At 42.2% G+C, this 25,675-nt stretch overlaps 1 protein-coding gene across 1 annotated transcript in view; it reads right to left on the bottom strand.

Moving 5' to 3' along the window:
* The window catches only part of LOC311236453 (short-chain specific acyl-CoA dehydrogenase, mitochondrial-like), a gene marked incomplete at its 5' end in the record, with an annotated part of 100,133 nt that overhangs the window by 11,669 nt on the left and 62,789 nt on the right, over positions 1-25,675 (bottom strand). Inside the window, 3 exons of the mRNA XM_084324134.1 lie at positions 1,882-2,033; positions 3,166-3,277; positions 4,772-4,846. Of these exons, the coding sequence (XP_084180260.1) occupies positions 1,882-2,033; positions 3,166-3,277; positions 4,772-4,846 (339 nt within the window). The remainder of the gene's footprint in view (positions 1-1,881; positions 2,034-3,165; positions 3,278-4,771; positions 4,847-25,675) is intronic.

The raw sequence follows: 25,675 nt of genomic DNA, 5'->3' as shown, positions 1-25,675 counted from the left end.
CCAGGAAGGCACTGATGCCCTGCAGACAGGGAGGGTGAGGGGTGAGGCATGGGGACCAGGAAGGCACTGATGCCCTGCAGACAGGGAGGGTGAGGGGTGAGGCATGGGGACCAGGAAGGCACTGATGCCCTGCAGACAGGGGGGGTGAGGGTTAGAGGAACACTGATGCCCTGCAGACAGGGGGGTGAGGGTTAGAGGAACACTGATGCCCTGCAGACAGGGAGGGTGAGGGTTAGAGGAACACTGATGCCCTGCAGACAGGGAGGGTGAGGGTTAGAGGAACACTGATGCCCTGCAGACAGGGGGGGTGAGGGTTAGAGGAACACTGATGCCCTGCAGACAGGGGGGTGAGGGTTAGAGGAACACTGATGCCCTGCAGACAGGGGGGGTGAGGGTTAGAGGAACACTGATGCCCTGCAGACAGGGGGGGTGAGGGTTAGAGGAACACTGATGCCCTGCAGACAGGGGGGTGAGGGTTAGAGGAACACTGATGCCCTGCAGACAGGGGGGGTGAGGGGTGAGGCATGGGGACCAGGAAGGCACTGATGCCCTGCAGACAGGGGGGGTGAGGGTTAGAGGAACACTGATGCCCTGCAGACAGGGGGGGTGAGGGTTAGAGGAACACTGATGCCCTGCAGACAGGGGGGTGAGGGTTAGAGGAACACTGATGCCCTGCAGACAGGGGGGGTGAGGGTTAGAGGAACACTGATGCCCTGCAGACAGGGGGGGTGAGGGTTAGAGGAAATGTATGAATGAAAAAATATAACGTTCCCACATCCTGAACGATGGATAATCGATGTTGAATGGGCCATAGCAATGTCAATATAGCAATAACATTTTAAAAGTTATAGCCCTGCAAAGAAGGTAAACATCTCCATAGGCTTTCAACGGTGGCAGACTGGGTACAATGATGGGCACAACCCCCGGCGCCCAATGTGTTAAAGGGCCAACCACGTATATATATATACACGTGGTAAACTCGTATTTGCATTTTAATAACCTACTCAATGTCACGGAGCAGCACTGCAGATGTACCCTACTCTTGGAATTCGGAAAAGTGCATTACCGGCCAGATCCTGGTGGTGGCTATAAACGCTATAAAATGGGAACGTATTGATGAAGAAATTATTTCTTTAAGGCATATTGAAGGGAAGGTTTATAGTGTCAATTGACAATGAGAATGGACACATAGTAATAATTTAAAATATAGATTTAGCTCTACAAACACCCTCACGCATAGTTAAACCGTAAGTAAAAAACCAAAAAATTAATAGACATTCGAAGCTTCGAATGTTAAAAAATGACATTCGGTACAGCCCTAACTGGTACCTTGTGTTTGAGCTCTGAGCAGGTGAACACCTTGTGTTTGAGCTCTGAGCAGGTGAACACCTTGTGTTTGAGCTCTGAGCAGGTGAACTCCTTGTGTTTGAGCTCTGAGCAGGTGAACACCTTGTGTCTGAGCTCTGAGCAGGTGAACACCTTGTGTCTGAGCTCTGAGCAGGTGAACACCACACCTGGTACCTTGTGTTTGAGCTCTGAGCAGGTGAACTCCTTGTGTTTGAGCTCTGAGCAGGTGAACACCTTGTGTCTGAGCTCTGAGCAGGTGAACACCTTGTGTTTGAGCTCTGAGCAGGTGAACTCCTTGTGTTTGAGCTCTGAGCAGGTGAACACCACACCTGGTACCTTGTGTTTGAGCTCTGAGCAGGTGAACACCACACCTGGTACCTTGTGTCTGAGCTCTGAGCAGGTGAACTCCACACCTGGTACCTTGTGTTTGAGCTCTGAGCAGGTGAACACCTTGTGTCTGAGCTCTGAGCAGGTGAACACCACACCTGGTACCTTGTGTCTGAGCTCTGAGCAGGTGAACTCCACACCTGGTACCTTGTGTTTGAGCGACTTGTCGGTGGTGGCGAACACCACGGTGGCCGAGGCGTCCCAGCTGTTGGTGATCCAGGCTTTGGTTCCGCTCAGCACCCACTCCTCTCCGTCCTGCCGGGCCAGCGTGGAGGCCGCGCCCGCATCGCTGCCGTTACCTAATGAAACATTCAAATGAGCCAAAACAATAGAATAAACAAAAAGTTTAAATTTGAAAGAGAAAAAAAGACATGAACAGAAAAAAAAAAAACTGTATGCATTTAAAAGCCTGCCTGTACGAGGTACGTCTTTAGCTGAGGGAGTGGTTTTCAGGTTTAAGGGGAGGGCGTTCCAGAGCCTTTTATTATTTATTATTATTATATAATTATTTACCATCATACCAGCGATGACTTAAAAAGGTGCTATAGATAACATGTTGAGTAATAACATGTTAATGTTAATGTTTAATTAATGTTTAATTTTTTTAATAATACATCCACGTGGAAGGCACCGGATTAGATCATTTACATGCTGGTGCTCTAGTGCGACATCTAGTGGCTGAATGTTATCTATGGCACCTGATTAGATCAATGACATGCTGGTGCTCTAGTGCGACATCTAGTGGCTGAATGTTATCTATGGCACCTGATTAGATCAATGACATGCTGGTGCTCTAGTGCGCCATCTAGTGGCTGAATGTTATCTATGGCACCTGATTAGATCAATGACATGCTGGTGCTCTAGTGCTGTATGTGTGTGTCGCTGGAATTTCCCCAAGGGGATTAATAAAGGAATATCTTATCTTATCTTATCTAGTGGCCGTTAAATGCATTTTTTTTTTTATTAAAGAAAGAATCTGATCCAATATTTATGGCTTTAAACCAATTTCCGACAATTAGTCAGACTTTAGATAAATATATATATATATATATCTTGATTGAGAATTTTTTTTATCATGGATGAACAAAACTTTCAATGCGAAAGATTGGGCTGTTTTCAAGGAATTCCAGGCCTCGACTTTATTTTGTAAAAAAAAAAAATCAAGCACTTTAACCCTTTCGCTGCCGTACTACCAAACGGTTAACCCCTTCACTGCGACAACACTCAGAAGGTTAACCCTTTCACTGCCACACGACGGCACGTTAACCCTTTCACTGCCACACGACAGAAGGTTAACCCTTTACTATCACACGACCGACGCGGCGAGCGTCGGTCGTGTGATAGTAAAGGGTTAACCTTCTGTCGTGTGGCAGTGAAAGGGTTTAAGCACTTCAAGGCCCTTGTGCGCCCCCTGCAGGTGTGTTTTCTCACCGGGCTCGCTGAGTGCGAAGCAGCCCACCTGCTCCCCGGTGGTGAAGGGCGTGATCCACTGCCTCTTCTGCTCCTCGGTGCCGAACTTCAGAACGGGTCCGATGTAGAGAGACTGCGGAACACGACACGGCATTATGAGGACACGACACGTGCACTTGGAAATACGTGCACTTTAAAAGATACCTCAAAAAAAAACAAGATACTATTCATGCAAGGTCACCATAAAGACTCAAGTGGCCTCGTCACGCGCCACACGCTGACGTTATGAACACAGTGGGCCTCACGCATGAAGCGATACAAGAACAGATTTCGTTCTTAACTAGCATTTCTTCTTACTGTGTTCTTACCTGGGATTCAGCAATGTTTTCTTATTGTTGTTTTTCTCTCTTTTTTTATCCACTTTTTCTCCCATTTTCTATTTTTCATATCGTCCAATTCAACCCTCCCCTGTCACGAACGCTGTTTCTTGCCTCCCACAAACCGGCTGCAATGTGGACTAAGTCATACAGAGCACGAGTCCCCTCCGGTACTTGAGGTAACAGCAGTCGCATCTTTTCACCTGCGCAGCTCGATCTCTCAGTGGCGAGGAGTAACGCGTGGGAGGCTCACGCTGCCCCCGACACTTCCTGATTCCACTGTTATTTATTAAGTTATTTCCACAGTGTTTATTATTAAGAGTCAGACAGTCCTAACAGTGTTTATTATTAAGAGTCAGATAGTCCTAACAGTGTTTATTATTAAGAGTCAGACAGTCCTAACAGTGTTTATTATTAAGAGTCAGACAGTCCTAATAGTGTTTATTATAGTGTTTTTTCAACCTGTAACTTGTTCTTGTCAGAGACCAGCAGGGCTGAGTCGTCCGCAAACAGGAACAAGTTGCAGTCACAAGCTGACGACATGTCATTTGCATAAATTAGGAACAGTAGCGGTCCTAGTATGCTTCCTTGTGGAACACCACAGCTCACTGTGAGGGGGGGGATAGGGTACCGTTTACCTCCACCATCTGTTCCCTCCCCTCAAGGTAGGATTGCATCCAGCTCACTGATAGACTATCAAAACCAATTGCTTTTAGCTTGTCAATCAGAATGGAGTGATTGACCGTGTCAAAGGCCTTTTGTAGGTCCAGCATGACCATGCCGCAGTATTTGCCTGCGTCCACCTCTTGTTTGATGTGGTCATTCAAATAGAGAAGGCATGTGTCAGTGGAGTGGGATGTTCTGAAGCCAGATTGGAATTCGTAGATTCGATTTTTTTCCGCTAGGTACTTTTCGACCTGTTCGTAGACTATTTTTTCCATGACTTTCGAGATGGAGGTGAGAATAGAAACAGGGCGGTAGTTGCCTGGGTCTAATTTGCTGCCCTTTTTGTGCAGAGGGGTCACCCTCGCAATTTTGAAGTCCTTGGGGACGTGTCCCTGTTTTATGGAACAGAGAAAAAGAGGAATGTCAATAACCGAACGCAGGGATTACGAGGCAGTCCAGTAATAGAGCCGAGTCCAGCAATAACAAAAGGCGATACCTCTTCAGTGTTAACGAAACACACAAAAAAACAGAAAGGTCTTGAGTCCAGGAAAAACAGAGCATCAAAGATATACTTCCAGACTCACCAAGGGGCAAAGTGAGATACGGGGCGCGGGTCCACGGGAGCAGAGAGGGGCGACAGCGGTGAACTCCAAGGCGTACTGGAGAAACAAATGGAGAACAACACGGGAGGAACAAGCTGCAGGCGGAGGTAAGCAAAATGACCCGACAATGAACATTCAGAAACCCCGAGTATATAAGGGCTCCCTTCGAGCTGATTCGAAACTCTCTTCAGTGTGTGTGGAGGTAATTGGTACCTGGAAGCGTGCGGTAATGGACCAGCCCTCACACAGTTAGTCAGATAGTCCTAACAGTGTTTATTATTAAGAGTCAGATAGTCCTAACAGTGTTTATTATTAAGAGTCAAATAGTCCTAACAGTGTTTATTATTAAGAGTCAGACAGTCCTAATAGTGTTTATTATTAAGAGTCAAATAGTCCTAACAGTGTTTATTATTAAGAGTCAGATAGTCCTAACAGTGTTTATTATTAAGAGTCAGATAGTCCTAACAATGTTTATTATTAAGAGTCAGTGTTTATTATTAAGAGTCAAATAGTCCTAACAGTGTTTAATATTAAGAGTCAGACAGTCCTAACAGTGTTTATTATTAAGAGTCAGTTAGTCCTAACAGTGTTTATTATTAAGAGTCAGTGTTTATTATTAAGAGTCAAATAGTCCTAACAGTGTTTATTATTAAGAGTCAGACAGTCCTAACAGTGTTTATTATTAAGAGTCAGATAGTCCTAACAGTGTTTATTATTAAGAGTCAGTGTTTATTATTAAGAGTCAAATAGTCCTAACAGTGTTTATTATTAAGAGTCAGACAGTCCTAACAGTGTTTATTATTAAGAGTCAGTGTTTATTATTAAGAGTCAAATAGTCCTAACAGTGTTTATTATTAAGAGTCAGACAGTCCTAACAGTGTTTATTATTAAGAGTCAGATAGTCCTAACAGTGTTTATTATTAAGAGTCAGACAGTCCTAACAGTGTTTATTATTAAGAGTCAGATAGTCCTAACAGTGTTTATTATTAAGAGTCAGACAGTCCCAACAGTGTTTATTATTAAGAGTCAGATAGTCCTAACAGTGTTTATTATTAAGAGTCAGATAGTCCTAACAGTGTTTATTATTAAGAGTCAGACAGTCCTAACAGTGTTTATTATTAAGAGTCAGACAGTCCTAACAGTGTTTATTATTAAGAGTCAAATAGTCCTAACAGTGTTTATTATTAAGAGTCAGATAGTCCTAACAGTGTTTATTATTAAGAGTCAGATAGTCCTAACAGTGTTTATTATTAAGAGTCAGATAGTCCTAACAGTGTTTATTATTAAGAGTCAGACAGTCCTAACAGTGTTTATTATTAAGAGTCAGATAGTCCTAACAGTGTTTATTATTAAGAGTCAGACAGTCCTAATAGTGTTTATTATTAAGAGTCAGATAGTCCTAACAGTTTTTATTATTAAGTGTCAGATAGTCCTAACAGTGTTTATTATTACAGTCCTAACAGTGTTTATTATTAAGAGTCAGATAGTCCTAACAGTGTTTATTATTAAGAGTCAGTTAGTCCTAACAGTGTTTATTATTAAGAGTCAGATAGTCCTAACAGTGTTTATTATTAAGAGTCAGACAGTCCTAACAGTGTTTATTATTAAGAGTCAGATAGTCCTAACAGTGTTTATTATTAAGAGTCAGACAGTCCTAACAGTGTTTATTATTAAGAGTCAGATAGTCCTAACAGTGTTTATTATTAAGAGTCAGACAGTCCTAATAGTGTTTATTATTAAGAGTCAGATAGTCCTAACAGTGTTTATTATTAAGTGTCAGATAGTCCTAACAGTGTTTATTATTAAGAGTCAGACAGTCCTAATAGTGTTTATTATTAAGAGTCAGATAGTCCTAACAGTGTTTATTATTAAGAGTCAGATAGTCCTAACAGTGTTTATTATTAAGAGTCAGATAGTCCTAACAGTGTTTATCATTAAGAGTCAGATAGTCCTAACAGTGTTTATTATTAAGAGTCAGATATTAACAGTGTTTATTATTAAGAGTCAGATAGTCCTAACAGTGTTTATTATTAAGAGTCAGATAGTCCTAACAGTGTTTATTATTAAGAGTCAGATATTAACAGTGTTTATTATTAAGAGTCAGATAGTCCTAACAGTGTTTATTATTAAGAGTCAGATAGTCCTAACAGTGTTTATTATTAAGAGGCAGATAGTCCTAACAGTGTTTATTATTAAGAGTCAGACAGTCCTAACAGTGTTTATTATTAAGAGTCAGACAGTCCTAACAGTGTTTATTATTAAGAGTCAGATAGTCCTAACAGTGTTTATTATTAAGAGTCAGTTAGTCCTAACAGTGTTTATTATTAAGAGTCAGATAGTCCTAACAGTGTTTATTATTAAGAGTCAGATAGTCCTAACAGTGTTTATTATTAAGAGTCAGTGTTTATTATTAAGAGTCAAATAGTCCTAACAGTGTTTATTATTAAGAGTCAGACAGTCCTAACAGTGTTTATTATTAAGAGTCAGTGTTTATTATTAAGAGTCAAATAGTCCTAACAGTGTTTATTATTAAGAGTCAGACAGTCCTAACAGTGTTTATTATTAAGAGTCAGATAGTCCTAACAGTGTTTATTATTAAGAGTCAGTGTTTATTATTAAGAGTCAAATAGTCCTAACAGTGTTTATTATTAAGAGTCAGACAGTCCTAACAGTGTTTATTATTAAGAGTCAGTGTTTATTATTAAGAGTCAAATAGTCCTAACAGTGTTTATTATTAAGAGTCAGACAGTCCTAACAGTGTTTATTATTAAGAGTCAGATAGTCCTAACAGTGTTTATTATTAAGAGTCAGACAGTCCTAACAGTGTTTATTATTAAGAGTCAGATAGTCCTAACAGTGTTTATTATTAAGAGTCAGACAGTCCCAACAGTGTTTATTATTAAGAGTCAGATAGTCCTAACAGTGTTTATTATTAAGAGTCAGATAGTCCTAACAGTGTTTATTATTAAGAGTCAGACAGTCCTAACAGTGTTTATTATTAAGAGTCAGACAGTCCTAACAGTGTTTATTATTAAGAGTCAAATAGTCCTAACAGTGTTTATTATTAAGAGTCAGATAGTCCTAACAGTGTTTATTATTAAGAGTCAGATAGTCCTAACAGTGTTTATTATTAAGAGTCAGATAGTCCTAACAGTGTTTATTATTAAGAGTCAGACAGTCCTAACAGTGTTTATTATTAAGAGTCAGATAGTCCTAACAGTGTTTATTATTAAGAGTCAGACAGTCCTAATAGTGTTTATTATTAAGAGTCAGATAGTCCTAACAGTTTTTATTATTAAGTGTCAGATAGTCCTAACAGTGTTTATTATTACAGTCCTAACAGTGTTTATTATTAAGAGTCAGATAGTCCTAACAGTGTTTATTATTAAGAGTCAGTTAGTCCTAACAGTGTTTATTATTAAGAGTCAGATAGTCCTAACAGTGTTTATTATTAAGAGTCAGACAGTCCTAACAGTGTTTATTATTAAGAGTCAGATAGTCCTAACAGTGTTTATTATTAAGAGTCAGACAGTCCTAACAGTGTTTATTATTAAGAGTCAGATAGTCCTAACAGTGTTTATTATTAAGAGTCAGACAGTCCTAATAGTGTTTATTATTAAGAGTCAGATAGTCCTAACAGTGTTTATTATTAAGTGTCAGATAGTCCTAACAGTGTTTATTATTAAGAGTCAGACAGTCCTAATAGTGTTTATTATTAAGAGTCAGATAGTCCTAACAGTGTTTATTATTAAGAGTCAGATAGTCCTAACAGTGTTTATTATTAAGAGTCAGATAGTCCTAACAGTGTTTATCATTAAGAGTCAGATAGTCCTAACAGTGTTTATTATTAAGAGTCAGATATTAACAGTGTTTATTATTAAGAGTCAGATAGTCCTAACAGTGTTTATTATTAAGAGTCAGATAGTCCTAACAGTGTTTATTATTAAGAGTCAGATATTAACAGTGTTTATTATTAAGAGTCAGATAGTCCTAACAGTGTTTATTATTAAGAGTCAGATAGTCCTAACAGTGTTTATTATTAAGAGGCAGATAGTCCTAACAGTGTTTATTATTAAGAGTCAGACAGTCCTAACAGTGTTTATTATTAAGAGTCAGACAGTCCTAACAGTGTTTATTATTAAGAGTCAGATAGTCCTAACAGTGTTTATTATTAAGAGTCAGTTAGTCCTAACAGTGTTTATTATTAAGAGTCAGATAGTCCTAACAGTGTTTATTATTAAGAGTCAGATAGTCCTAACAGTGTTTATTATTAAGAGTCAGTTAGTCCTAACAGTGTTTATTATTAAGAGTCAGATAGTCCTAACAGTGTTTATTATTAAGAGTCAGACAGTCCTAACAGTGTTTATTATTAAGAGTCAGATAGTCCTAACAGTGTTTATTATTAAGAGTCAGACAGTCCTAACAGTGTTTATTATTAAGAGTCAGATAGTCCTAACAGTGTTTATTATTAAGAGTCAGACAGTCCTAATAGTGTTTATTATTAAGAGTCAGATAGTCCTAACAGTGTTTATTATTAAGTGTCAGATAGTCCTAACAGTGTTTATTATTAAGAGTCAGACAGTCCTAATAGTGTTTATTATTAAGAGTCAGATAGTCCTAACAGTGTTTATCATTAAGAGTCAGATAGTCCTAACAGTGTTTATTATTAAGAGTCAGATATTAACAGTGTTTATTATTAAGAGTCAGATAGTCCTAACAGTGTTTATTATTAAGAGTCAGATAGTCCTAACAGTGTTTATTATTAAGAGTCAGATATTAACAGTGTTTATTATTAAGAGTCAGATAGTCCTAACAGTGTTTATTATTAAGAGTCAGATAGTCCTAACAGTGTTTATTATTAAGAGGCAGATAGTCCTAACAGTGTTTATTATTAAGAGTCAGACAGTCCTAACAGTGTTTATTATTAAGAGTCAGACAGTCCTAACAGTGTTTATTATTAAGAGTCAGATAGTCCTAACAGTGTTTATTATTAAGAGTCAGTTAGTCCTAACAGTGTTTATTATTAAGAGTCAGATAGTCCTAACAGTGTTTATTATTAAGAGTCAGATAGTCCTAACAGTGTTTATTATTAAGAGTCAGACAGTCCTAACAGTGTTTATTATTAAGAGTCAGACAGTCCTAACAGTGTTTATTATTAAGAGACAGACAGTCCTAACAGTGTTTATTATTAAGAGTCACGGTTGTGGAGCCTGATGGCTACTGGCAGGAAGGACTGGCTGAGGCGGTTTGTGGTGTGTTGTGGGGGGGTATTTTATTTATTTGTTTATTTGAAATCTTTATTTCGATGTAAATAAATACAAACTAAATAAATAACGAAACAAAAGCAAAACATAACTCAAACAAAATAAATAACTAAACAAAAGCAAAACATAACTCAATTTACATGTTAGAAAAAAAGTAGGAAGAAGTATACACTTATTTAATCCTACCCCTTTTCCACTACTCAAATGAGTGTACTAATTTAAAACATTTCTTTTTTTTTATCTAATTGTTCTCCCCATTTTTCTATTTTTTTCCCGTCCTCAATTTTGTATTGTCCAATTCTACCCTCCCCTGTCTCGAAAGTTGCTAGACCATGCCTCCCACAAGCCGGCTGCAATGTGGACGAAGCCTTGCATCACGTGTCCCCTCCGGTACTCGAGGAGGCAGCCGTCACATCTTTTCACCTGCACAGCGCAACCTCTCAGCGGCGGGGGTCTGCGTGGGAGGGACACATCGCCCTCCTCGCTTCCTGATTCTACTGCGCAGGCGCACCAACCGACCTGTAGGAGTCGCTGTCCACAACGTCCGATCCCCACCCACCAGCTTCCCACCCCTAACACTGCCAATTGTATTAGTATGAACGACCAGCCAAGCTGGTTGCAACGCCGAGAACCCAGCATCTCCTTTGTTGGTGGTGAGCGCCTTGCCCACTGCGCCACCTAGCCGCCCTTAATTTAAAACATTTCAAAACAAATATATATATGCAAAAAAAAGAAAAAAAACTATATTATGTAAAACATGAAAGAATTTAATAAAAATGTAAACACCCGTGAATATCAAGTCCCTTCCTCATCCCTGTATCTCGTGAACATCATTTCCTTATAAATCAGTTTGAATTGTCTCATATTTGGACATTGTTTTAGCACCACATTCAGACTGTTCCACAGTTTCACTCCACATATCGAGATGCAGTGTCTTCTCCTGGTAGTGCATACATTAAGAACTTTTAAATTGAGTCCCCCCTCAGTTTATAACCCCCCTCTCTATCAAAGAACAAGTACATTACCTTTTGCTTTATACATTAATTGTGCCGTTTTAAATTCCACACGATTATTTAACTTTAATGTTTTTGACTTTAAAAATATCACGATAACCTGCAATGTGAACTATCCTTATGGCCCTTTTTTGATGTATAAAAAGTGGTTGTAGTGTAGAATTATAAGTGTTTCCCCAGACTTCAGCACAGTAATTTAAATATGGAAAACTAGTGAACAGTATAATGTAGAGTGATTTTCTATCCAGAATGTGCTTTACTTTACTCATGACTGAAATGCTTCTTGACAGTTTAGTTTGGACATTTTATGTGAGGTTTCCAGCAGATTTTATGGTCTATTATTACACATAAGTCTATGGTGTGGTGGTGTTCATCACTTTAATAATAAACACTGTTAGGACTATCTGACTCTTAATAATAAACACTGTTAGGACTGTCTGACTCTTAATAATAAACACTGTTAGGACTATCTGACTCTTAATAATAAACAATGTTAGGACTATCTGACTCTTAATAATAAACACTATTAGGACTGTCTGACTCTTAATAATAAACACTGTTAGGACTGTCTGACTCTTAATAATAAACACTGTTAGGACTATCTGACTCTTAATAATAAACACTGTTAGGACTGTCTGACTCTTAATAATAAACACTGTTAGGACTGTCTGACTCTTAATAATAAACACTGTTAGGACTATCTGACTCTTAATAACAAACACTGCATGGACTCTGGTACAGTGTGTTACTATGGTTTGGACCATTTATACCATCATCACTATTACTACTGTCTGATTGGCAATTGGTTTTGATAGTTCACCAGTGAGCTGGATGCAATCCTACCTGGAGGGGAGAGAACAGATGGTGGAGGTAAACGATACACTACCCCCCCCCCCTCCCAGTGAGCTGTGGTGTTCCACAAGGAAGCATACTAGGACCGCTACTGTTCCTAATTTATGCAAATGACATGTCGTCAGCTTGTGACTGCAACTTGTTCCTGTTTGCGGACGACTCAGCCCTGCTGGTCTCTGACAAGAACAAGTTACAGGTTGAAAAAACCCTCAGCTCTGAACTCGGCAGAATCAGCATATGGCTCGCTGATAACAAACTATCATTACACCTGGGCAAAACAGAGTCCATTCTCTTCGGTTCAAATAACAAACTCAGCAAGACCGACGGCTTCTCAGTTACAGTGGGTGACAATATTGTCACAAGGAAAGATGAAATTACCTACCTGGGTTCCATCTTAGAGGCTAATCTTTCCTGTGACAAAATGGCAACCAATGTAATTAAAAAAAAGTCAACCAACGAACTAGATTCTTGTACCGGATCTCCTCTCTGGTAAACAAGAATACCTTGAAGACTCTGGCAGGAGCACTCATTCAAGGGTACTACGACCTCATGGTACCAAAGCACCTCAAAGGCACTAAAAAACAAGATTACAAACATCACAAAACAAACTGGTCAGACTACTGCTTGACCTTACCCCCAGAACCCACCTCACCCCTGCCCACGTTGACAACCTAGGATGGCTTAGAGTAGACGACAGAGTACAGCAACTTGCAATGGGCCTGGTCTACAAGATACACTACACCACTAAGGTACCCATGTACATGTCGACATACTTCCCAAAGGTCAGTGAATACCACGACACCAGAGGGAGCTCCACAAATCATGTTCAACCGGCTCAAACAAGGGACTAAACACGTTTCGCAATTACGCCACAACAATGTGGAACGCCCTACCCACAACCGTAAAAGAATGTGAATCACTACCCACCTTCAAAACCACTCTAAAAGAGCACCTACGAGAGGCTGCAATTAGAAACTAAACCCGGTAAATGTCCAAATCCGCCCCCCCCCACACCCATCCAACCCCCCCAATGTACAGTTTCCTCCCCCTCAAATGTATATATTCTCTTTTAGAAACTCTGTCTGTAAATAAACAGTACTGTATATTTGTATATCATGTATGTCATAAATGTCTTGATGAATTTAAATGGGGGACCCTGATGTAAACAAGACGAAAGTCTTTCTCTGGTCTGCATCCCCTTAACAATTGTGTGTATTGAGCCGTACTGTATTGTACCCATTCTGCAATCTGTTAATAACATGTTCAATCAATCAATCAATCAATCAAATTGAATCCTGCCACTCACTACTGTTATAACTTATCACTATCATCATCACTACTTGCACTGTGTTCTACGTTCTAGTATCATTACTACCTGTCCTGCCTGTACCCCCCCTCCCCCATGCTGCTATGACACTTCCCAAGGGGATTAATAAAGGAACACTTTACGTGACAAAGCCTTTGCATAACATGTTCATACATCGATGCGCCGTGGGCCTTTAAAACAGGTAAATCAGGGAATTAGTTGTATGATGTGTTTAACACACTTTGACACTTTCACAGACAATTACTATGGAAATGATGAATCGGCAAGAAATAACTACCTGTAATATAATAATAACTGTAGTATGAAACATCTCAATAGATGAGTCTAAGAGCATGATGGCAAAGGACTGTTCATGTCAAATTATTCCATGTTCTATTATTATTACTACCTCTAAATGGTGCATTTATATAACAGCTTTTATCCAAAGCGCTTTACAACTTATGCCTCACGTTCACCCGTTCACTCACCCGTTCACTCACACATTCACTCACCCATTCACTCACACATTCACTCACCCGTTCACTCACACATTCACTCACCCATTCACTCACACGTTCACTCACCCATTCACTCACCCATTCACTCACCCATTCACTCACACATTCACTCACACGTTCACTCACCCATTCACTCACACATTCACTCACCCATTCACTCACCCATTCACTCACACATTCACTCACACATTCACTCACCCATTCACTCTCCCATTCACTCTCCCATTCACTCACACATTCACTCACACGTTCACTCACACGTTCACTCACACATTCACTCACACGTTCACTCACACAGTCACTCACACGTTCACTCACACGTTCACTCACACGTTCACTCACACGTTCACTCACCCGTTCACTCACACATTCACTCACACGTTCACTCACACGTTCACTCACACGTTCACTCACACATTCACTCACACATTCACTCACCCGTTCACTCACACGTTCACTCACACGTTCACTCACACGTTCACTCACCCATTCACTCACACATTCACTCACCCATTCACTCACACATTCACTCACACATTCACTCACCCGTTCACTCACACATTCACTCACCCGTTCACTCACCCGTTCACTCACACATTCACTCACACATTCACTCACACATTCACTCACACATTCACTCACCCGTTCACTCACACATTCACTCACCCGTTCACTCACACATTCACTCACCCGTTCACTCACCCGTTCACTCACCCATTCACTCACCCATTCACTCACACATTCACTCACCCGTTCACTCACACATTCACTCACACGTTCACTCACCCGTTCACTCACACGTTCACTCACACATTCACTCACACGTTCACTCACCCATTCACTCACCCATTCACTCACACATTCACTCACACGTTCACTCACACGTTCACTCACACGTTCACTCACACGTTCACTCACCCGTTCACTCACACGTTCACTCACCCGTTCACTCACACGTTCACTCACCCATTCACTCACCCATTCACTCACACGTTCACTCACCCGTTCACTCACCCGTTCACTCACACATTCACTCACCCGTTCACTCACACGTTCACTCACACGTTCACTCACACGTTCACTCACCCATTCACTCACACGTTCACTCACACGTTCACTCACCCGTTCACTCACATGTTCACTCACACGTTCACTCACACGTTCACTCACACGTTCACTCACACGTTCACTCACCCGTTCACTCACCCGTTCACTCACCCGTTCACTCACCCATTCACTCACACGTTCACTCACCCGTTCACTCACACGTTCACTCACCCGTTCACTCACACGTTCACTCACACGTTCACTCACACGTTCACTCACCCGTTCACTCACACGTTCACTCACCCGTTCACTCACACGTTCACTCACACGTTCACTCACACGTTCACTCACACGTTCACTCACACGTTCACTCACACGTTCACTCACACGTTCACTCACACAGTCACTCACACGTTCACTCACACGTTCACTCACACGTTCACTCACACGTTCACTCACACTTTCACTCACACGTGCACTCACACGTTCACTCACACGTTCACTCACACGTTCACTCACACGTTCACTCACACGTTCACTCACCCATTCACTCACACATTCACTCACCCATTCACTCACACATTCACTCACACGTTCACTCACACGTTCACTCACCCGTTCACTCACACGTTCACTCACCCGTTCACTCACCCGTTCACTCACACATTCAATCACACGTTCACTCACACGTTCACTCACACGTTCACTCACCCGTTCACTCACCCGTTCACTCACACATTCACTCACACGTTCACTCACACGTTCACTCACACGTTCACTCACACGTTCACTCACCCGTTCACTCACACGTTCACTCACCCGTTCACTCACACGTTCACTCACCCGTTCACTCACCCGTTCACTCACCCGTTCACTCACCCGTTCACTCACCCGTTCACTCACACGTTCACTCACCCGTTCACTCACACGTTCACTCACCCGTTCACTCACACATTCACTCACACATTCACTCACACATTCACTCACCCGTTCACTCACACGTTCACTCACACGTTCACTCACCCGTTCACTCACCCGTTCACTCACACATTCAATCACACGTTCACTCACACGTTCACTCACACGTTCACTCACCCGTTCACTCACCCGTTCACTCACCCGTTCACTCACACGTTCACTCACACGTTCACTCACACGTTCACTCACACGTTCACTCACCCGTTCACTCACACGTTCACTCACACGTTCACTCACACGTTCACTCACCCGTTCACTCACACGTTCACTCACACGTTCACTCACACGTTCACTCACACGTTCACTCACACGTTCACTCACACGTTCACTCACACAGTCACTCACACGTTCACTCACACGTTCACTCACACGTTCACTCACACGTTCACTCACACTTTCACTCACACGTGCACTCACACGTTCACTCACACGTTCACTCACACGTTCACTCACACGTTCACTCACACGTTCACTCACACGTTCACTCACCCATTCACTCACACATTCACTCACCCGTTCACTCACACGTTCACTCACCCGTTCACTCACACGTTCACTCACCCGTTCACTCACCCGTTCACTCACCCGTTCACTCACCCGTTCACTCACACGTTCAATCACACGTTCACTCACACGTTCACTCACACGTTCACTCACCCGTTCACTCACCCGTTCACTCACACGTTCACTCACACGTTCACTCACACGTTCACTCACACGTTCACTCACACGTTCACTCACACGTTCACTCACCCGTTCACTCACCCGTTCACTCACCCGTTCACTCACCCGTTCACTCACCCGTTCACTCACCCGTTCACTCACCCGTTCACTCACACGTTCACTCACCCGTTCACTCACACGTTCACTCACACGTTCACTCACCCGTTCACTCACACGTTCACTCACCCGTTCACTCACCCGTTCACTCACACATTCAATCACACGTTCACTCACACGTTCACTCACACGTTCACTCACCCGTTCACTCACCCGTTCACTCACCCGTTCACTCACACGTTCACTCACACGTTCACTCACACGTTCACTCACACGTTCACTCACCCGTTCACTCACACGTTCACTCACCCGTTCACTCACACGTTCACTCACACGTTCACTCACACGTTCACTCACCCGTTCACTCACCCGTTCACTCACCCGTTCACTCACACGTTCACTCACACGTTCACTCACCCGTTCACTCACACGTTCACTCACACGTTCACTCACCCGTTCACTCACCCGTTCACTCACACGTTCACTCACACGTTCACTCACACGTTCACTCACACGTTCACTCACACGTTCACTCACACGTTCACTCACACGTTCACTCACCCGTTCACTCACACGTTCACTCACACGTTCACTCACACGTTCACTCACCCGTTCACTCACACGTTCACTCACCCGTTCACTCACCCGTTCACTCACGCGTTCACTCACCCGTTCACTCACACGTTCACTCACCCGTTCACTCACACGTTCACTCACCCGTTCACTCACACATTCACTCACACGTTCACTCACACGTTCACTCACACGTTCACTCACCCGTTCACTCACACGTTCACTCACACGTTCACTCACACGTTCACTCACCCGTTCACTCACACGTTCACTCACCCGTTCACTCACCCGTTCACTCACCCGTTCACTCACCCGTTCACTCACCCGTTCACTCACCCATTCACTCACCCATTCACTCCCACATTCACTCACCCATTCACTCACACATTCACTCACCCATTCACTCACACATTCACTCACACATTCACTCACACGTTCACTCACACGTTCACTCACCCGTTCACTCACCCGTTCACTCACACGTTCACTCACCCATTCACTCACACATTCACTCCCACATTCACTCACCCGTTCACTCACACGTTCACTCACACGTTCACTCACACGTTCACTCACACGTTCACTCACCCGTTCACTCACACGTTCACTCACACGTTCACTCACACGTTCACTCACACGTTCACTCACACGTTCACTCACCCGTTCACTCACACGTTCACTCACCCATTCACTCACCCATTCACTCACCCATTCACTCACCCATTCACTCCCACATTCACTCACCCATTCACTCACACATTCACTCACCCATTCACTCACACATTCACTCACACATTCACTCACCCGTTCACTCACACGTTCACTCACCCGTTCACTCACCCGTTCACTCACACGTTCACTCACCCATTCACTCACACATTCACTCCCACATTCACTCACCCATTCACTCACACATTCACTCACACATTCACTCACACATTCACACACCGACGGTGGAGGCGACCATGCAAGGTGCCGACCTGCTCATTGGGCGCAGTTAGGGGTTAAGTGTCTTGCTCAAGGACACTTCGACACGCTGCCCGGGGAGGAACCGGAATCGAACCGGGAACCTTCTGATTACCAGATGGCCACTCTACCTCCTGAGCCCCCCCCCCCCCTCATGTCAAAATGAAGTATTGTGCAGATTACTTGCCAACTGACATCACATAACCTAAACTGGGAATTGATTACAATTAGTGCATGTCTACCATGAAATAGCAAAACAGTGAATATGTTTGCAACCTGACACACGTATCACCATTGTAACTGTGTTTGGCACAAACTCAATAAAAGCATTTGATCTGTTTCTCAAAACAGAGGTCAGCGTGAGGTCACTTCTGTTTCCAAAGAGTCAAATGTATTTGACAATAATGTTCACCTTAGATTTTGGTTCATAAAGTTCAATCAATATCTAAAATGAAAAGAAAAAAACGAACCTATACACTAACCTGCTTACTGTCCTCTACTGTCCGGCACTCTTCCTAATATACTAACATACACTCAACACTGCAGCACAAACACTTGTTTGATGAACATTGTTGTTACCCAGCTAGAGTTGTACCCTTCCTGACGACTTGTCATACAAAACTTGTGTAAGTCGCTTTGGATAAAAGCGTTGAGCTAAATGACTAAATGTAAATGTGAATGTAAATGTAAAAATGTAAAATCATCAGACTTAAAGGTTTAATCTGTAATGCCGTCAAACAGCACCCTTTAGGCAAAAGAGCCGAGCCTGAGGTGGTGTGGCCAGCAGTAGAGTCGGTCAGTCGGTCTCCTGGATTGGAATCTCTCTGTGCCCAGCCGACCCCCAGCCGACCCCCAGCTGACCCCCAGCTGACCCCCAGCCGACCCCCAGCCGACAGTCTGCGCTCATGGCCATTTGTACCTGGCGCCTTGAATTTGGACTCACATTAAAAATAAATGATCCTGCCAGATTCTCCCTCTCTGTTGTTTTCACGAGGCCATGTCAGAAGACCGTTTCTCCCTTAATTAATTAAGGGAGAAACAGTCTTCTGACTCTAAAGGGTTTTAATTAAGGGAGAAACAGTCTTCTGACTCTAAAGGGCTTTAGAGTCAGAAGACTGAAACGGTCCTTTACACTGTTCATCAATGGCTCTCATGCAGGTAGCAGAAGAGTTAACAAATTCAATCGATAAAATAAAAAGTATGCAGTTGGAGTTTTTATTGATCTGAAAAAAGCTTTCGATACCATTGACCGTGATATTTTACTCAGAAAACTTGAAAAGTATGGAATTAGAGTGGTAGGGCTCAGTTGGATAAAAAGTTACATAGAAAATAGGAAACAATGTGTGCCGATGGGGGAGACCAGATCATCCTGCAAAGTGATAACATGTGGGGTACCGCAAGGATCCATTTTAGGACCGAAATTATTTATATTGTATATTAATGATATCATTGATGTTTCTGATGCACTTAAATTTGTCATTTTTGCAGATGATACTAAAAAAATGTGTTCAGGTGCAGACCTTCAACAGTTGCTAACAAATATTACAGGTGAACTGGGGAAGCTGAAATGTTGGCTTGATACTAACAAACTCTCCTTAAATATAAGTAAGTCTAAATTTATTTTGTTTGGTAATAAGAAAATACATCCGGATACTCAAGTAGAGATATGCATAGATAATGTTCATCTTGAAAGAGTAAATGAATATACTTTTTTGGGGGTCGTGATAGACCAAAACCTCAGCTGGAAAACTCATATTAAAGAAAAAAACAGAGCGTAGCTTAGGTATCTTAAAAAAAAACAGACACATATTAAATTTGAGATCATTATACACAATTTATTGTACTCTTTTATTACCATAGCTAACTTACTGTATAGAAACTTGGGGAAACACATACAAAACGAATCTGAATCCGATTATCATCTTACAGAAAAAGGCAATAAGGGTTGTGAACAATGTTAGTTATCTCCATCCTACAAACACACTGTTTTTTGAACTAAGGGCATTAAAGTTCCTCGACTTAGTTGACCATAAAACAGCAGAGATTGTTTTTAAAGCTAGAAGTTATCAACTGCCATGTAACTTACACATTTTGTTTAAAGAACGAGAGGTGACGTATAATTTAAGAAGAACACTCCATTTGAAACAGCCTAGAGCTCGAACCACACTTAAAACGTAAAAGTATATGTCTGTGTCAGTGAAAGGAGTGAAACTCTGGAACAATATACCGGATGAAATAAAAAACAGCAGGAGTATTTTTAAGTTTAGAATCTTAGGGTAGGAGGGGTGGGTGGGTGGGGGACACTGTACAACTGTACAAGCAAAACTGTACATTGGAATATTGACAAAACCATACTTGGTCATTGACATAATCCTGTCATGTCACAGTCACAGTCGTGTTTGAAAGCTGTGTGCATTTAGTATGGTTGTACATCTCACCAGGGTTAAATATCATTTAGTATGGATTAGGGCTGACCTCGATTAGTTGAATAGTCGACTAATCGATCGAAAAGAGCCGTAGTCGACTGCCAAGCTCTTAGTTGAATGCAAAAAAATATATATTATAATTATAAAACATTTTTGCATTCGGTGGGGTAAGTAAGTAAGTAAGTAAGTAAGTATTTATAAAGCACCTTTCATACATGTCATGTAGCTCAAAGTGCTGTACACAATTATAGGCATATATAACGATAAAAGCAATAAAGTCATAGTGATCAGTTAAGATAAAAAAAATAAAAAATAAAAATAATAATAGTAACGTAAAAATGAAAATAACGTAAAAACAGTCATTTGCTTACCAGTTTGGGAGAACAGGTCCGCACAAACATTTCCGCTCAGTGGCAACCGGAAGTGCACTAAACCAATGCACTTGTCGACTACCTGTCGACTATCGGCAAATTTCGGCCATTCAAAGTCGACTACACAAATCCTTAGTTGGGGACAGGCCTAGTGTGGATACATTACATATTACATCTCACCAGTGTTGAATATCACAAAGGCTGGATCAAAATTATGAATTTTTGTATTTTTTTTTTAAAGCTCCGGGGCTAGGAGCAGAGCCTTCTAAAAGATTATTATATGGCTCTGGTGAGGAGTTATTAAAATACCTCAGAACATGAAAACATGTTTCTGTCCTGCACTCCTCCTCCTCCTCCTCCTCTTCCTCCTCCTGCTCCTCCTGCTCCTCCTGCTCCTCCTCCTCTTCCTCCTCTTCCTCCTCCTCCTCCTGCTCCTCCTGCTCCTCCTGCTCCTCCTGCTCCTCCTGCTCCTCCTCCTCCTCCTCCTCCTGCTTATCCTCCTCCTCCTCCTCCTCCTCCTCCTCCTGCTTATCCTGCTCCTCCTGCTCCTCCTGCTCCTCATCCTCCTCCTCCTCTTTCTCATGCTCCTCCTCCTCCTCCTCCTCCTCCTCCTCCTCCTCCACGGGGAGCAGCGTACTGGCTCATGTTAAATGGCAGGCCATGCATTACGCAGCAGCTTAGGCCATAGCGCTGGATCTTCATGTCCTCGGCTGCAGTCCACCTGTCGCTGCTCTGGTCGTAGCGCTCCACGTTGGAGATGAAGGTGAAGCCATTGAAGCCTCCGACCACGAAGAGCAGGCCGTCCAGCACCGCGATGCCAAAGTAGCAGCGGGGGGTGAGCATGTCGGGCAGGGCGCTCCAGGAGTCAGTCAATGGGCTGTAGGCCTCCGCGCTACGCAGGGCGTTTACATCATCCTCCCCTCCCACCTGAGGACAGGACACATGAGAGGAATGTCTTAGTGTGTGGCTCAGGCAGGCAGGCAGGCAGACACTGTATTAATCCACTTAGGGAAAAGAGGGCATCACAGAAGCATTGAAAGTCAAATGATACATGTCTATAGAAATATCTAGTATAAAGCATTTGTCTCCGTGTGCACCTACCGCATAGACATGTCCTCCGTATGCAGCGACTCCCACTCCGTCACGCCTGGTGCTCATGGGGGCGATCAGAGTCCACTGGTCGGTGTCTGGGCTGTAGCACTCAGCTGTGAGCAGACACCCCGTCCAGTTGTAGCCACCACAGATGTAAACCTGTAATAAGAAAGAATATTCTAATTTAGTTTATATATTCCATTTGATTTCATTCTACTTTAATTGTCTGTTAATGTTGATGCACCAAAGGACCCAGACACATCTTTTGTATGTGCAAGCTTACTTGGCAATAAAGACATTTATGATTTATGATCTAACGTTCCTTGTGTTCATCTAGCACCCTGTGTCCCTCAGTTCCACCCACCTTGCCCTGGAGGGCTGCTGCCCCGGCGGTGCTCCTGTGCTCCAGCATGGGTGAGATCAGTGTCCACTGGTTGGTTTCAGGCTCGTAGCGCTCGGCGGTGTTCAGTACCACGTCTCCGTCCAACCCTCCCATGGCGTAGATACAGCCGTCCAACACGACCACGCTGAGGTGACTGCGGCCTGAGTGCATGGGAGCTGCCTGCAGCCAGCTGCGAGTGACGGGGTTGAACCTGCTCACACTGCTGAGATGCTCTACGCCGTCCCAGCCACCGATGCAGTAGACCAGACCGTGGAGATAAGCGGTGCCGTGGGCGGCCCGGGGACTCTCCCCCTCAACGCTCACGTCCATCCATCCACCGGCTCGGATGTTGTAAGCCTCCATGCCACCCCCGCCTCCGATGGCCAATAGGACCTCCTGGGGCCGGCGTGGGCGGGTCAGGGGGTTTGGGAGCCTGTCGGAGCCAGGGGGGTTCAGGACGCTGAGGATGAGGGCCCTGCAGTCGTGGCTGTCCCTCACCACAGGGTTGTTCTGGACGTTGCTCCTGAAGTAGTCAGGCCTCATCAAGCCCATGCGAACCTGGGAAGAGACAAGCAGACAGCGGGTACAACTTAGACATCGGTTGTAGACGGTTTCTGTTGCTAGGGAACAGTTTGGACCCAAATGTTTGAGAACCACTGTACTAGGGAACCTAGTGTTGTTTTAATGTAATGCACACTAATACAATTATTATTATTATTTTTTATAAATGTTTTTATTTTATTTTATTTTCATACATAACACAGAACATAACAGTACAATAATAATAATAATAATAATAATAATAATAATAATAATAATAATAATAATAATAATAATAATAATAATAATAATAATAATAATAATAATAATAATAATAATAATAATAATGACAACAGCGACGACAACAATAATAACAGTAACATGAATCATAATGACCTTGACAAGAGACAAACAAGAAAAAGTAAAATAATAAAAATTTAATTTTAAATAAATGTGGCTCAGGCACTAGCAACCATGTTTGTGTATCCGTAATACAATTAGTTACCTTGGGCAGCAGCAAAGGGATGTGTGTTTTACGCTCCTCATGGGAGTGGTCGATCCAACGGAGGACTGCCTCGAACACCGTCTCCTCGCTCTTCACGTTCAGGTCATCCCTCTCGATGATGTCCACCAGTTGCTGCAGGGACAGCTCCACAAACTCCTGTGAGACGTGCAACATCTCCTCAAAGTGGCACACGATGAAGAGATGGGCCTTGCGCCTCAGGTCAGGGCAGCAGTAGATGTCCACGAACCTCCAGATGCCAACACAGTTTTCCAGAGACAGCTGGCCTTCTAGGAAATCAGAGCACGCTCCTACTATGCCAGTGACGCGAAGCTGGTCTGCAGCCACCAGAAGCTCTGCCACGTTCTCTGCTGTCACCAGCACAAAGCGTGTGTAGGAGTACTCTATGATGAGCTGCATCATACCCGGGGACACCCCAGGGATACTGTAGACTGCTTTCTCTGAGTCGCTCCAGCGAGTGAAGAGGGCTCTGTGGGACGCAGAGTACAGAGATATCTGATGAGTAAACAGTAAGCAACATTCTGTCCTGTGTAGTAATTAGGGCTGACCCCTATTAGTCGAATAGTCCACTAATTGGTCGAAAGGAGCCGTAGTCGACTGCCAACCTCTTAGAAGCGTGGCTAACGCTAATGGCACGCATACCAGAGGCCAACTGCCTAAGAAAACAGGCACAGAGGCACTGAAAGAGGATTTCACCCATCTAATGAACACACTAGACTAGACAAATATCAAGATGTATCCATCAGTGGACCAATTGCATGCTTTTGCAGAGGACAAGAAGCCTTCAGTCGACTCCTTCAGACATTAAGCACTCCCCACAGCCCAAATGGAATGATACAAAAATATATTATACTTTTTTTTAATATACTATCCAAATCCTTAGTCGGGGACAGCCCTAGTAGTAATATATTTTCACTGTAGAAGTATAGGGTCTTAGCACAGTAGAAGTATAGTATCTTTTTACAGTAGAAGTACAGTATAGTATCTGTTTACAGTAGAAGTACAGTATAGTATCTGTTTACAGTAGAAGTGCATTATAGTATCTTTTTACAGTAGAAGTACAGTATAGTATCTGTTTACAGTAGAAGTACAGTATAGTATCGGTTTACAGTAGAAGTACAGTATCTGTTTACAGTAGAAGTACAGTATATTATCTGTTTACCGTAAAAGTACAGTATGGTATCTGTTTACTAACCAAGTTAACCTGAACCAAGCTAACCTGAATCAAGCTAACCTGAACCAAGCTAAACTTACCTGAAATAGTCACTGCAGTCACACATGAGGGCCTTGTGGGCATTCAACTCAGTGCTGTTGACTTTAATAACCACATCACAGAGCCTTCCCTCCAGACGCAGCTCATTAAGGATTGTACAGGACATTGTTTCCTTTTCCATGTGGGGATTTTAAATTGTATCTACAGAATATATTCAAGCTTACAAACAAGTAGCCGGAAACAACAAGTGATATCTTCACTTGGTCTTCTGAGATCTGATATCTTCTGAGAGAATTGTTGAATATATATACTGTACACAAACGTTCTAGAATGTTCTATTATGACATCATACTGTGACATCACAAATGTTCTAGAATGTTTGATTATGACATCATACTGTGACATCACAAATGTTCTAGAATGTTTGATTATGACATCATACTGTGACATCACAAATGTTCTAGAATGTTTGATTATGACATCATACTGTGACATCACAAATGTTCTAGAATGTTTGATTATCATACTGTCACATCACAAATGTTCTAGAATGTTTGATTATGACATCATACTGTGACATCACAAATGTTCTAGAATGTTCTATTATGACATCACTGTGACATCACAAATGTTCTAGAATGTTTGATTATGACATCATACTGTGACATCACAAATGTTCTAGAATGTTTGATTATCATACTGTGACATCACAAATGTTCTAGAATGTTTGATTATGACATCATACTGTGACATCACAAATGTTCTAGAATGTTTGATTATGATATCATACTGTGACATCACAAATGTTCTAGAATGTTTGATTATGACATCATACTGTGACATCACAAATGTTCTAGAATGTTTGATTATGACATCATACTGTGACATCACACATGTTCTAGAATGTTTGATTATTACATCATACTGTGACATCACAACGGAACATGTTTGAGGTCATTTTGAATAATATAAATAATATGTTGACATTAAAAAAGAACAAATAAAATGATAGAAAAAACGACATAAAACAATGATACAAATT

Source organism: Notolepis coatsorum, assembly GCF_963971535.1.
Source record: "Notolepis coatsorum genome assembly, chromosome: 11".
Taxonomy (NCBI): domain Eukaryota; kingdom Metazoa; phylum Chordata; class Actinopteri; order Aulopiformes; family Paralepididae; genus Notolepis; species Notolepis coatsorum.
Note: the sequence above shows the minus strand (reverse complement) of the source record. Positions and strands in the feature narration are given on the sequence as shown.